The sequence below is a fragment of the Lotus japonicus genome, chromosome 2 (genome assembly GCF_012489685.1).
Source record: "Lotus japonicus ecotype B-129 chromosome 2, LjGifu_v1.2".
In the NCBI taxonomy this organism is placed as follows: Eukaryota; Viridiplantae; Streptophyta; class Magnoliopsida; order Fabales; family Fabaceae; genus Lotus; species Lotus japonicus.
Genome location: NC_080042.1, coordinates 31,724,375 through 31,738,567, shown reverse-complemented (window position 1 = coordinate 31,738,567; position 14,193 = coordinate 31,724,375). Strand labels below are relative to the sequence as shown.

The 14,193-nt window shown below is 39.6% G+C and overlaps 2 protein-coding genes across 2 annotated transcripts; both read right to left on the bottom strand.

Annotated features, from left to right (window-relative positions):
• Nucleotides 1–64: 64 nt before the first annotated feature.
• On the bottom strand, nt 65–1,604 carry LOC130736339 (uncharacterized). Its single transcript, XM_057588176.1, has 2 exons — nt 1,269–1,604; nt 65–1,150 (listed from the first exon to the last, which is right to left on the bottom strand). The coding sequence occupies exons 1-2, from the start codon at nt 1,602–1,604 to the stop codon at nt 65–67; spliced, it is 1,422 nt and encodes a 473-aa protein (XP_057444159.1).
• Nucleotides 1,605–11,039: 9,435 nt separating this feature from the next.
• Nucleotides 11,040–13,280, bottom strand: LOC130737889 (uncharacterized). Its single transcript, XM_057589745.1, has one exon. The coding sequence runs from the start codon at nt 13,159–13,161 to the stop codon at nt 11,422–11,424; it is 1,740 nt and encodes a 579-aa protein (XP_057445728.1). The 5' UTR covers nt 13,162–13,280; the 3' UTR covers nt 11,040–11,421.
• Between the last annotated feature and the right edge of the window lie 913 nt (nt 13,281–14,193).

The window sequence follows — 14,193 nt, the reverse complement described above, 5'->3', positions numbered from 1 at the left end:
CAGGGCGAATGGCCAACTTATGTGTAATTATATTTAGGTCAATTCTTGGTACTTCATTAATCGTTCAAGCAAACAGATCCAAAATTTTGCCTAACAAGGCGATCAATTGAGCCTTTTGGTCCTCTGATAAACCACTTCCAATCTTGAGCACCTTGTCCTTTACATTTGCAGATTTTGTTTCTTCAAGAGGCTGAGGACGAAAGTCCTCCGTGTCATCGCTTGGATCCAAAGTGAATCTTTCTTGTGGAAAGATCTCAGTCATCCTATGGCTTTCTTTGGTGGCCTTCCTTCCATAAAGAGCTACACTTTTAAGGTAACAATCCCTCGCCGCTTCTTGATCGACACGCAAAATTCCAATTTTTCCATTGCACGCCGGATATTTGATGGTCAAGTGTGCAATAGAAATTACTGCACATATTTTGTTGAGTGTATCACAGCCGAGCAAAGCATTATAATTTGCCCGACAAGCAAGGACAAGGTACTTGACTTGGAATTTCTTGACGAAGTCCCCCTCGCCAAAAGCAGTCAGGATTTCCACATAACCTGGGACATTAACACGATCGCCCGTGAAACCCATGAGAGTTCCAGGGTATGGCTTTAAATCTGACTCCTTGAGACCCAAACGATCAAATGCGTCACCATAGATAATGTCTGCCGATGATCCCTGGTCTAATAACAATTTCTTAGTTCTGTAGTTGTTGATCGTGATTGTTACCACAATGGGATCATTGTCATGTGGGATCACATGTGAAAAATCTTGTGGAGTGAATGTGATTGGGGAATGGTTCAACCAACATGCTCCCTCATATGCCTTATGTATAGAATGGACCGCCGCAACGTGTCTTTTTCTAACCTTGCTGGAAAGTTCTCCACCACCAAATCCTCCTGCGATGGACGCACATTCCCCTGATGGGTCGCCTAATTCCTCCACCACCTCTTTGTCTTTCCCTTTTTTATCTTGAACCGCCTTGGCAGGCTCCTGCACTGAAGTATCTTTGACAAAGTTTGCGAAGTGTCCTGCTTTGATCAGTCGGTCGATCTCTCGCCGCAAAGTCCAACGATTGTCGGTGGTATGACCCAACGCTTTGTGAAACTCACACCACCTATTGGTGTCAACATTATTTGGTGGTCGCCGAGGTGGAGGCGGATACTGCACCGCATTTGTTTGACCAACCGCTCACAATATTGTGCTTAATGGGGCATTCAGCTTGTTAATGGTGTTGTGTTTTGTGGTGCGGATGGTTGGGTCGCTGACACCGACAAGGTACCCTGGGCATTTCTATGCCACGTGTTGCTTTGAAGTCCCTGCTTAACATGTTGGTAGGGTTCAGGCCTTGGCTGGCGAGGTGTTGGTGCTGGTCAGGAGGGGTTGTGTTTTGCTCGGAGCTCTTTCGCCAATCCTCTCTCTCTTTTTTGTTTTGTTCATCCTGCTCAATCATAATAAACTCTTGCACTCTCGCCCTCAGATCCATCATGTCACGCGCCAGACGTCGCATTAAATCACGATTTAATGAGTCCGCCCGAAGCCCATTTTTAAAGGAAGCCACACATACATCAGGACTGTCTTCTTCCAACTGTATGTCCATCTTGCTAAACTGCGCCATGTAGGTCTTAAGTTTTTCACCAGGCTGCTGGTATATGTTGATTAAATCAAAGATCGTCGCCTAAGTAGTCTGGTTGGCCGAAAATTGAGTCAGAAATTTGGTAGATAAATCAGTGAAGTTATCTATAGAGAAGGGTGGTTGCTTAATGAACCATTGCATCGCCATGCCCTGGAATGTTGATGGTAATAATCGACACTTCACTGCATCAGTCGCCCCTCCAATGACCATCTTTGTGTTGAAATACCTCAAATGGTCCATTGGATCAGAGTCGCCCGAATAAGCATCCAACGCCATTGTCTGCAAATGCTCTGGTATCTCTACGGCCGTTACTGAAGGCACGAAAGGTTGAAATTCAACCACGTCCTCGGCCTCAATGCGCTGTCCTCGCCGAAAAATCCCTCATTTGGTTCAAATACTCCACCTGAGCTTGCAAATGCTCATTCTGGCTTTGAACGTTTTGTAAAGTATCCAACATGTGTTTCAAAGCTGTTGGAGTGATTCCCGCGATCACTTCTTGCTCTTTCATAGGTTCTTTTGCTTTCACGCCCTCCATATTTATGTGTATCGGCGCTGGTTGACGTCGCCGAACACCTGGAACTGACTTAGCAACCAGACCAGAAGGTTTTCCCGGAGTGGGCTTTGTCGCCATTAAGGGATGCGGCCGCGCCACCGACTGAACACCCTCCGAGGAAGCCTCCTGCTCCGGTTCGGGATGTATTACTTGGTTATTTCTTCGATCGCCGCCTCGGCCGCCGTTACGACCTCCACCTCGACGGCGGTGGCCACGACCTCTGACACCACACGAGCGAGTCTCCATCAGCTGCAACTCCTACCCTCCAACGTCACCGGTAGATCTAGGTCAGAGCCACAGACGGCGCCAATGTTCCGTACTAGAGCTTACTTAGGTAAAAAGTGTACACTGACTAAACCCTAGCAGAGCATAAATGGAAAGATGATGTAAATAAGGTAATATTCTCATAACTGATTCAAAAGGTACCTAGTACAAGGTGAGGACCCCCCTTTTATAGTGGGTGTAGTCCTTATTTAGAATGTTCATACATTTGGGCCTTCCAACCGAGGCTCAAACCCTAATGCAAATAGGACAAAAGAGGAAAAATCTAACAGCTGGTATGGGACCACGAATGGGACAGGTGTCCTCTTAATCTCATGTGGGTCACCTGTATCTCAAGCGGCTATATCCCGCCGTGTTTCTAAAGTGTCTCGGGCGGGCAATAGCTAGGTTGAAGAAAGCCCGCCCGGTCCAGTTATATATCAGTTGATTCGCACATGTTGTGTTTAGGAAAAAATTCTTTTTTTTTGTTACATGTCATAGTCTATGTACGGATATAAAATAGGAATCAATGTGAGCCAATATCATAGAGGACAGAGCAAATATCCTTAAATTCAAACATGCACATATTTAGTCGTTCTCGACCGACCTTTATTAAAAAAATTGTTGCGCCCTTAAACGTCAATACCCACAATTCCTTATTGGTCCCTAAAACAATAAGTAGATATAGGTATACAATACATACCCACACTTTTGATTTCCGTCACTATGTGTCTGATATTTATAGAGTCACATTATGTGTTAGCTGAGTTTTGTAACGTGACTCCCAACGCCGAGGCAAAATTGGCTATAGTCTCGGCTTCTTGTTAGCATCCAGCGATGAACGCTTTTGATGCAGGATCATTTCAGAACTTAAGCATTAATGCTCATTTTCTATACATATTTCTCTTTTAAGACTTTGAAATATTCTCTCTGATATTGTATCGACATGAATGTTAGGGTGTTTGCATGTAAATCCCTAATCATGCATGATGCATGAACATTTTGTTGTAATAATTACTCTAGGAGTAATAATTACATAGTGTTCCAAAATGACAAATGTGTTGCATTGAATGGATTTGAATGAAGTCCCACATAGAAAGTTAGGGATGGCAATGGGTTTAGGACCCATAGGGTACCCGCAAAAAATACCCATTATGGGTAGGGTAAAAACCCGCTAGATGGGTATGGGGTTGGGTATGGGTAATTACCCGCAAAAAGTAGCGGGTATGGGTGCGGGCATGGGTATTATAGTACCCAACCCGCCCCATACCCACACACACATATTATTATTATTATTATTATTATTATTATTATTATTATTATTATTATTATTATTTGGTAATATATAACAAATTAACTTAAGCAATACCTTTCAAACTTACTCTTTTTTAAAAAAGTAGGTTAGTATTTAAGGTATTCATAATCATCACTAATTTACTCCCACTTATTTTTAAAATTTGTAAGTTATTAACCTACAACTAAGGGCTATATTATAAATCTAAATTGTAGTTGTATTTTTGTTTTCTATTAACAAAAATAGTGAAAAATATATTTTGGTTAGCTAAATTGCGGGTAATGGGCACCGGTATGGGCAAATAGGTACCCAGAGGGTACGGGGACGGGCATTCAAGTTGCTACCTACGCGGGTATGGGGACGGGTACGGGTAATTTTTGAAAACGCGGGTATGGGGATGGGTACTATAGTACCCTACCCAGACCCTACCCATTGCCATCCCTATAGAAAGTGGAGTAACTATTCAAAGCATTAATATATCATTAAATGCCAACCATTCAACAAAGAGACAAAGAGAAGATATAGTGTCACATGTGCATGGTTTGGTGGTCCCAAGCTTTTATGTCACATGTTCCATTCACACCACCCCTCGCCGGTGTCGCCACGGCGTGGGCGTAGAGGCGCTAGTGGCGGCTTGTAGACGGCACGACACGATGCATCGACGGCGACGGCAACGCGGTTGCCGTAACGTCTGTTTGTTTTGCTCGTTTTAGAATTTGAATTTTGCACCTGTTCATGAAGGGTCGCAACTATTCACATATGAAGGGTTGCATTTGTTGGTAACAGACATAATTTATGAAGGGTCGCAACCTTACAAATTATTCTGTTTTTGCCTATAAATAGTGTGCATGTTCAGAATTCAGAACACACAATCATATCCTCTGTTTTTCCAGATAACACTTCGCTGCATTTCGAGTTTTCATTAGTCTTGTGCAAACTCGAAGTAAGGCTGATTATCCTGGGTATTCTAGCATCCAAACTCTAAGACGAATTCAGAGAGTGCTTGAAATACTTTAAGGAAAGTGATTTCATCACGATCAAGCCTATTCAATTTCGTAACACATTTCTCCGTCGGTGCACTCACTCTGTACCACTTGATCACCTAAAGCAGAGGAATTCCTGGCTCATTATTTTGTAAAAAGAAAACAGACAATGTTATGTATACCAACTGATCTTTATATTGCCAATGATACCAACTTCAATTTTGAAAGTCTGCTTGAAGACTGACTGGATGTTAGTTTTTGGGCTCCCATGGTATTCCCAAAATAAATTAATGTGATGATTTCAAATTCATTACGACAAAGCCTATTTTTATTAAAAGACAAAATAGTTGACATTTCGAGCTTCATAGCTACGCTAAATTTCTTTCTCACGGATTGTCTCATAATGTGTTTGAAAGGCACGAACGACTTTACCATAAAGAGAGAACAAAAATATAAGACTCACACATCACATGCACATGTACATAAATAGACAATAAGAAAGATATAAATTAAGGTGAAGGATAACGTGCAATACAAGTTGGGTCTTGCACCGGTGCAAGATACATTTATAACCACAGAAATTGAATATTCCTTTTAGATCCTATATGTGCAACCTGTTAAACTTGTAATCTTATATTTGTATTTTATTATAATTTTATTTTTCTTTTTACAATAAAGCCCCTCTAATGCATTTCTCCCTCAACTCAAACCTCACCACCAACTGTTGCCGCAGTCTAGAATTGCATCTCAGCCCAAATACCCCATGACCAAAGGTCTTGACCACCACCAAATCAACCACCATCAATCCCCTTTTCCCAAACCCAACAATCAAACAGATATATGGTTCTGTAAATCTAAAATCCAGCAAGAGAAAATTTATGGGTTCTTCATACAATTTCTCTAATCAACTTTTTGTTTTCACTCCAAATAATATGAACATCAACCCAGTTAATAACATCACTCCACTTCAGTCCCCACTAAAATCTTAAATTTTCTTAATAATATACATACAGTATTGAAAACAACCCCATACGTTTAATTTGCTCAATTTGTTTTCTCTCAACCCGGGTTTTGTAAACGGGTGGCCCCAGTTGGGAAAGTTTGACACAGGATTTGGTCGTGGGTTGGTTCCTGCTTCTGGATTTGATGATTGCTCTGCAATTTCAAGGACTTGTAGCAATGTAGACTTGGTTTCCACGATAAAGAATCCCTCCACTCCCAGCCACTACCACTCTAACCCAGAAAAATGAACCCACTATGTAACAAAAACCAAACCCATTTCTCAAAAAACACCAATCAGCTAGAGAGAGAAGGATCGAGAGGGAGATTTAGCATTAATTTGAAACCATATGACTCAACAACAAAATACCGTCAAAACCACCAAACAATTTAACCTTCAAACCAATCCAACTCCGCAAGAGAAAATTTAAACAAAAGCAAAGAAGAACAAAGATCTCATAACCAGTGCTTTTGTTTCAAACTAATAGGTTGGCACCCACAACAAGAACATAATCATGAGAGCGGCGATAAGGAGAGTTGTTGCAGAGCTTCACAAATGGGTTTGAAGCACTGGTTTTTGGCTTCGATCAATTTTTGGTCAAATCAACATCCACCGCAGCCACTGCAGTGATTTCGAAATTTGAACCACCTGCACACCAAACCAGGGTCCCTCCGCTACAATCCACGGCGGGTCCCTCTGCCATGTCGACCTCGATGTCGAAGGGGATGCTGAGATCTGGATTCGCGTGGGTTTTCTGGCGGAGGATATAGTTCGTGTGCCTTTTTCCGGCGGGGATCTCGGTGGTGCAAGGCTACAGTAACAGATCTATTTGGGTTCTTAGGATGTGCATGAAGGGATTAGGGAGATGGTGGTAGAGGGAGGAGGAGCTGCGGTGGAGGACAAGGATGGAGAAAAGGAAAGAGAGCTGGATATTTTTGTAAAATGTCTTTTTAAATATTTTTTCAGTAGGTAACTTTTACCTGTTATAACAGGTAAAATTGGCTCTTACATGGTGCAAGACCTAGGTTGCAATTGCACCCTAACAGCCACCTAATTAAAGGGTCGATCTAAAGGCTCAAAATTGTTGTTAATTTCTTTCTCTTTTCTTGTACGTGAAAACGATGGCGGGTGGAAGGAACAATACTAGTGTTGGCTTTTCTACTTGGAGCATAATTACTTGCCATTTATTAATTTAGTGAGGTGTCCATTACATATAAATATTGGGCAGAGTTCTTCTTTGTTTTCTTAGCAAGATATCTCATAGCTAGTAGATATGAGATTTATCTTCTCGATTAGATAGAGAGAAGAGACTTTAAGATTTACTTAAGTGAGTAGACTTAATCAAACAAATCAGGGAGGGATTGAATATGCATGTTAAAGTCTCACATTGACTAGAAATATATAAATAGCTTTTAGAGGTATCTCTACTTTTGAGGTAACTTTTATGGTTGAGTTAAAACTTCTTAATTATAATATGATATTAGAGTCCTTCCTAGATCGGTTTATTTGGGGAGACCTTCCTTATTTGGGTCACCCCGAAGCTGTTAAGTCCAGCGAATTCCACACTGCCGATGTACAGCCTTGAGCGCAAGGGGTGTGTTAAAAGACTCACATTGACAAGAGATATGACATAAATATCCTTTATAAAAGATAGGACAACATTAAACTCTTGAGTTAGTTTTTGTAATTGATTTAGACCTCTTATATTTTAATAACCTGACTAAATGCCGAGGGAGCCCAAATGTCAACCAAATGTGTTGGACTTTGGTTATCGAACAGTGTTAGTCCCCTTGATCATATTTTGACAACTTCGTACCTTTCAATGAATTTTGTTTACAATATGCCTTCTGTTCCAAAATCAATTTGCTTGAAAATTTATTTTAACTTTTGAAACATGTAACCCCTTTTGTTGGTAATATATCGTTATCTTTTCTTAAAAGACCAAACGTAAGACCTTAATGAACCAAAGGGAAAGCTGATGACCATAATCCTTTTCATGTAAGAAAGTGACAGCAAATAGATGCACTTAAAATTATAATATAGTATAAAGTCATTTATGATGATCCTAATCTAATGATATATGCTTTAAAATAAATGGTTACTTGGCATGGTATAAGAACTTTCTATGATTAAGCGGTCTAGAGTTCAATTTTTACTACCCCAATTTTTTTAATAAAAAGTTGAATTAATAATAAACACATGGTAGGCATGTGCATTAACCACACTTCAAACCAAAATGGCTCTTGCGTGAGGGAGCATGTTAGAATATAATATAAAAATCATGTGCCATTTACTGAATAACTTAACCTAATTTTGAGATGAGAAATGTTTTTTTTTGAAACTTAGTTGAGAAATGTTAAAAGTTGAATAAAGTATCAAATCAATTAAGATATAAATAAAAGCTTGTTGCAAACCCGCAGTCCACATCAATACGCACATTTTTTTTTTTGAAAGTCATTATACGCACATTATATTTAAGTTTTTTTGCATTATATTATATGTTGAATCGTTTTAATGGTTTGGATTTGGACTCCTAATACTTGGGATAATGGCATAACGCAAACCACTATACATTACACACTGCTGAATAATATAATGTGGAAATTGAACCACAAGGATCGATTTTGGTGCTTCAATATTGTAATACAGACCCAATAAGGTGTAGCACAATTGCTAAATAGTTGGGCTCCTTAAGCAGGGCCGGTCCCGATATTTTGGAGGCCCTGGGTAAATAGTAAAAATGGACCCCTAATAAAGACAAATATCTCTTGGAGATACCACTGCCAGATACCGTTATATATTTAACGTTTGAAATTTCATGAAAACCATTATGTTGGTTCGTTTGGCAACTGGCCTCTGTCAACCCGTCCAGGGGTCGCGTGTTCGAATTCAAACAGCGGGACCTTTTGCTTTAATTTTGGAAACCTTTTGCTTTAATTTTTGAATTCCTTCAATTCAAGTTAATTAACAAATAACATGTCAAAAGCCAAAAGGTAGGATTCGAACTTAATACATAAAACTAACATAAACAGTTACTAATCACTAGACCAGCTAAATTCATTAATAACATTTTGACAATTAATTATTATAACTAAATTGTTTTCGAACTCAATACATAAAACTAACATAAACAGTTACTAACCACTAGACCAGCTAAAGTCATTAATAACATCTTTACAATTAATTATTATAACTAAATTGTTTTTTGGGGAAAGTTTAATGTGAATTTTTTTTTGGGCCCTTTCTTTTTGGAGGCCCTAGGCTGTGGGTCTGCCTGCACAAGCCTAGGGTCGGCCCTGTCCTTAAGCATCTAGTCCAGGGTTCGATTCCTGGGTGGTGCGTATGGAGAAGCATTTGTTGGGAGAGGCCTACCCACTTAACGTGATCTCAGAGCCTCGGGGGATTAGTCTCATGGCTGTCGGCTGTGGGGATACCTTGGGAAATCAAACCAAAAAAATATTGTAATACGAATATCATAACCAGTGTTCTGAAAACGGGACCAGCCAGTTGGACCGGTTCAACCTGAAACCGGACCATTGGCCGGTTTTGTCAGGTGATTAAATCGGGGATTATTGAACCGATCTCTAGACCGGTGAACCGGTCAAGAACCGGGAAAACCGGTTGGTCAACCGGTCTAAACCGACTGGTCAACGGTTTGAGAAAAAAAATATTTTTAGAATAAATTTTGTCCTCACTATGAGTTGAACCTGGGACCTTGGAGTTCCAAAAAGGTTTGTATACCACTAGGCCACAAGTTCTATTGGGATAAAATATTTGTATTTTTATATTTATTATAAGTACATAGTGATTGAGGAAACAAATATTGCATTCAAGGCATATATTTTACTTAAGTAACAATTTTTAATAATATATACATATTACTTTAACATATATTTGTTTTTATTTATCAAACATTAATATATATTTTTTATTTATTATCATATTGAAGAAAAATAAATTTACAAGTATGTACATATTAATGACATAAACTAAGTAATAATTTGAGTAAATTTGTAATATTATATTTCTTTTATTTTTATATTTAACAAAAAGTATTTGATTATAATTTATTAATAAGCTATTCATTATTCACTAAAATAACATATATTATCTATATTAATATATATGTACTGTATTATTTATATTACCACGGTCGAACCCCGGTTTGATCCCGGTTCGACCTTTGAACCTTGAACCTGTGCCTCAACCGGTTTGATGACCGGTCCGATTTTCACAACATTGATCATAACTACTCTAACCAACATTACACACTGCTGAATAATGATACCGTACATAGAAAGGAAAAACATCTATACTAGATACAAAGCACAAGTCCTTAAGGAGGACAAAAATCCGAAGTGTCACTCTCTAAGCAACTGTCCACGTGTCATATTCTCAGACGATTTTTATGGAAGTCCTTTTAGTCTTCAGTTTAACAGATCCTCTTTGTCGCTGATTTCCCCATTGCGTTGGCCACAGATTTGCTCAGTGTCAATTACGGGTCTCGCTCAAATCAAATTTCTTGGCGCTATAGATTTTCTTGTGTTCTCTTATGTCCAGTTGTATAAATTTAGTCCAAGCCAAGCTTATCAACCACACTCATTCACAAACAAAGCAGTTCACAAATCAACTCCCACCACCACCAAAACCCCCAACCTCTCCTTCGCCGCCAATGCTCAACGTCGTCGAATGGAAGGGCGACCTTCTCGCCGTCGCCATCACGGAGAACGACGTCGCCAGAAACAACGACTCGCGATTCGAGAACCTCATCCTCAACTCGCTCGGCAAGTCCGCTTCTGGTCAGTCCAATCTGTCGTCCTCGCCTATTCTGGTCTCCCTTCTAAATCGCCACCACCACGCTCCTTCTAAGCTGTCTTTCCAAGTCCGCTTCTGGTCAGTCCGATTTAGAAGGGAGACCAACCAAGGTTCTCAGAATGAACGATCTTCAGGTTCATTTCTCTTTATGATCTCTTGGTTGTGTAGGTTTTTTTTGTGTACTCTTACTGATGATTTAAAAACTTGTGTTTTATGGACAAGACAAATGAGAATGATAACAATGTTGCAGTAGAAGGCGCAAAGGAGATAGAGCAAAAAGCCAAAAACCGATTTATGGGCAACTAGGGATTCTGCTTTTTGATTTCCAAAAGCGAATATTGTGATTTGTGATGGAAGAATTGAAAGTGGAGTTCGAGAGAATAGCAGGTTATGAAACACAATGTGGTGATATCCAAGAAAAAGTTAATAACGTGAAGAGTTACTGAGAGACTATAACAGTGCATCTTGATGATTTCTTTGATGAAATAGTAGAAGGAATGAATAATTAATAGGTAGAAACAATTTTAGATACAGAGAAAAGGAACTAGGAAAAAAAAGGTTAAGAAATGAAGGCTTTGAGTCTCGAATTGCACTGGACATCCGTTGCTATTTCACTTAGTTTGTGGTGGCATGTGTTGAACAAGTTGCTGTATCATCTGGTTTGTTGTCCACAACTTCACAATCATGAGTTGTTATATTACATATGTAAGGAATATGTTGTTTAAAAAAAAATTCTGGTAACATAATAACCGTGCAAAGCACGGGCTTAGATACTAGTAACATGACAAGAACCTTCATTTACTAATGTTTACAGACCACTACATTAGACACTGCTGAATAATGATACCGTACGTACTGTAGACGCTGCAGCTGTTGGCCTTGGGGATATATATTTAGCCTTCATCCGAAGTAGGAGGTAGTCCAATCTTGTTCAGAGACACAACCATTTCAGTTTCAGCATCAGTTCTAGCTTCTTCTGTGAATTTCTTGTATATATCAGTTTTGTAAAACTGTCTAGTCCTAAGCACCAAAATGAATGAGGCAAGCGCCCCAAGCATGCAAACTGCAGTGATTATAATGAAAGCCAATTTGTAGCACTCACCCCCATTGCAGTTCAATTCCTCTCCTACCTTTCTTTTTAGCCCCAATTCTGCCATTTGCTTTCTGGCTTCTCTGTCATACAGATACCCTGCAACCCTCACACTGAGCATGTATGACCCAATTGGACTCGCCATTGACCCAATATTGGCCAATGTTGAGTAATGTTTAAGCCCAAATAGTTCAGATACGATGGTTTGAAGTATTGGCCAGTTTGCCCCAAAGCAAAACCCAACAACAATGGAGGCTACATACAGACCATTTGGAACATTGAATGCAATTAAAAGGTGACCAATACAAGACAACACAAGGAGTATTGTGAGTACGAGAGGCCTAGGGGCTTTGAATTTGGTTATCATAAACTCTGAGACAACCCCTTGTGCAATTTTACCAAGAAATATCCAAATTGCCATGAGGGAGATGAATGTGGTTATGGTATGTGCAGGGTAGCCTAAAGACTTAGCAATCTGACTAAAATTGTTTACCACGGTTAAGTTGCTACCAAATCCACATATAGTAGCAAGGAATAGAATTACCATGTCAAGGCTGAAAATGGCTTGAAGTATTGTATGATCTTCACCCCTTTCCGGCGGCCTGAAAATGTTTTGCCAACAGGAAACTCCTTTTTGGGGAACCTGTTCAGACTTCATTGGAGGATTTTCATAATTGATGTGTTCTTGTTTGCTCTTCCAAATCTTGTGTTCTTCCGCAATGACAACAGCAATTGGAAGGATGAGCAAGAGAAGCATCAGCGCGGTAGTAACATAGTACTCGCTCCGAGTGAATTTGAAACATTTTTGCAGAATGATTATCATCATGAAGAACACTGCCAGAGCTAGTGTCGAATAGATGAACATGTAGAAAGCATTGGAGTCTTTTTTCTGTTGAACACACCTCCTGCCGTTCCTGAAAACCGGCAAAAAAATTAAAGCGGTAGCAGTCGGTAGCCACGCCATGATCAAAATCACAGATTTGGAATCGTTTTGGAAGAAGGCATAGCAGAGTTGAGTGATGATTATGGCGCTCAAACAGAGGTAACCATCCAAAATTCCAATGACAACACCCCTTATACCAGGAAAGTTCTTTATGCTGGTCACCCAAACTCCAGTGTTGGTTGAACAATGAGAATTTCCTCCAATGAAGATGTACAAGCACATGTTCCACAAGTGGGGCTTTGCAAATTTTTTGGTCACAGAAAGCCAAATCGTGAAATACCCAAAAAAGTTACAAACCGCACCAATTGATAAGACAACCCAAGGAGGCGTTACCTCGTTGATTAGGCCTGAGAGAATGCCTGCGTTGGATCCCAAGTCCTTGAAGAAGCTTAACAGATTGAGAGTGGATTGGTCATATCCAAGAGAAGACTTGATTTCTATGGAGTAGAGGCTGAACATGTAGCTTGCTCCTGATACTGACATGATCATAAATGATGCGAACATCATGAACCATCTACCTGTAAGAACTTGAAGAGCAAAGCCTTTGATGTTTTTGCTACTACTTACACCACCTGCAGGATGTGGTACATAGAGCATCATTTTCTCACGTCTTTGTTTCTTTCAAGTTTAAACAGATAGCAGCAACTTATCAGTTCTAAGGGAATATGAAGTGTGACTTTTTCTTTCTAGGGGAACAAATTAGGAAGGATAGGGACAGCTTAGCGCGAGCTGGAAAACTAGGAGAGTACTGGGAGAGCACATATATACATGAGTTTGGAGTTGCTTTCTATAGTATGTTTTATTCTTTTATTTAAGAAATAGATATTGAGAACCGTTGATTGTGCTACCAGAATATGATTTTTTATCTTTTTAAGTGAAGACTTTATAAGCCATAAATCTAATTTCTTAACATTTTGGGTAAAGATGTGAGGTGGCTGAATCTCTTAGTGATCTTTAGTGTTGGCCCATTGGTGTATGGTCTCATGCTTTGGACTCCCCTTGTCTCTCAAAAAGTGGTATTGGAGCTTTCAGTTCGATGAGATATCACATTCTTAGTATGCTCTGTGGTTGCAGCTGTGACACCAAGGGCGGGGAATGACCACCAAGGAAGGGGAGTGACCGCTTAGGTGAAGGGAAACATGATTGAATCAATGTCAAACCCGAAAAAGAGGATTTTGAGATTGTATAGGTATCAGACCATACAGTGGAGGAGGACATAAAAGATTTGATTGATGTTAGTCATGCCAACAAGATGCATCTTCTTTTTGGGAGCCTAACTCAAAAAAAAAATCCAACGTTAAGTGTGCTTGCCATGCAGCAATATTAGGACGGGTGACCTTCTAGGAAGTTCTCTCGAGAAGCACGTGAGTAAGGACAAAACTTGTTGGAAAGACTCGTGTTGTTACGGTGAGGCTAGTCGCCAGATCGAGATGTTACAACAGCAGTGTCTGATCTTCCACATAAGAAAATAAGTTTCATATTATGAAGTTGCTAAAGAAATATGATACTTTGAAAGTGTTGTTTAGAAAAGTTCTTGCTAACAATAGTGTCTGATCTTCCACATAAGAAAAGAAGTTTCATATTGTGAAGTTGCTAAAGAAATATGATACTTTGAAAGTGTTGTTTAGAAAA

Bases quoted from the DNA above. Each gene is read 5' to 3' on its own strand.
- LOC130736339 (XM_057588176.1), bottom strand. From the start codon at position 1,604: ATGGCGCAGTTTAGCAAGATGGACATACAGTTGGAAGAAGACAGTCCT. The intron at 1,151-1,268 runs GTACCTTGTCGG...AATGCGGTGCAG, and splicing joins GTGGCATAGAAATGCCCAGG to TATCCGCCTCCACCTCGGCG.
- LOC130737889 (XM_057589745.1), bottom strand. From the start codon at position 13,161: ATGATGCTCTATGTACCACATCCTGCAGGTGGTGTAAGTAGTAGCAAA.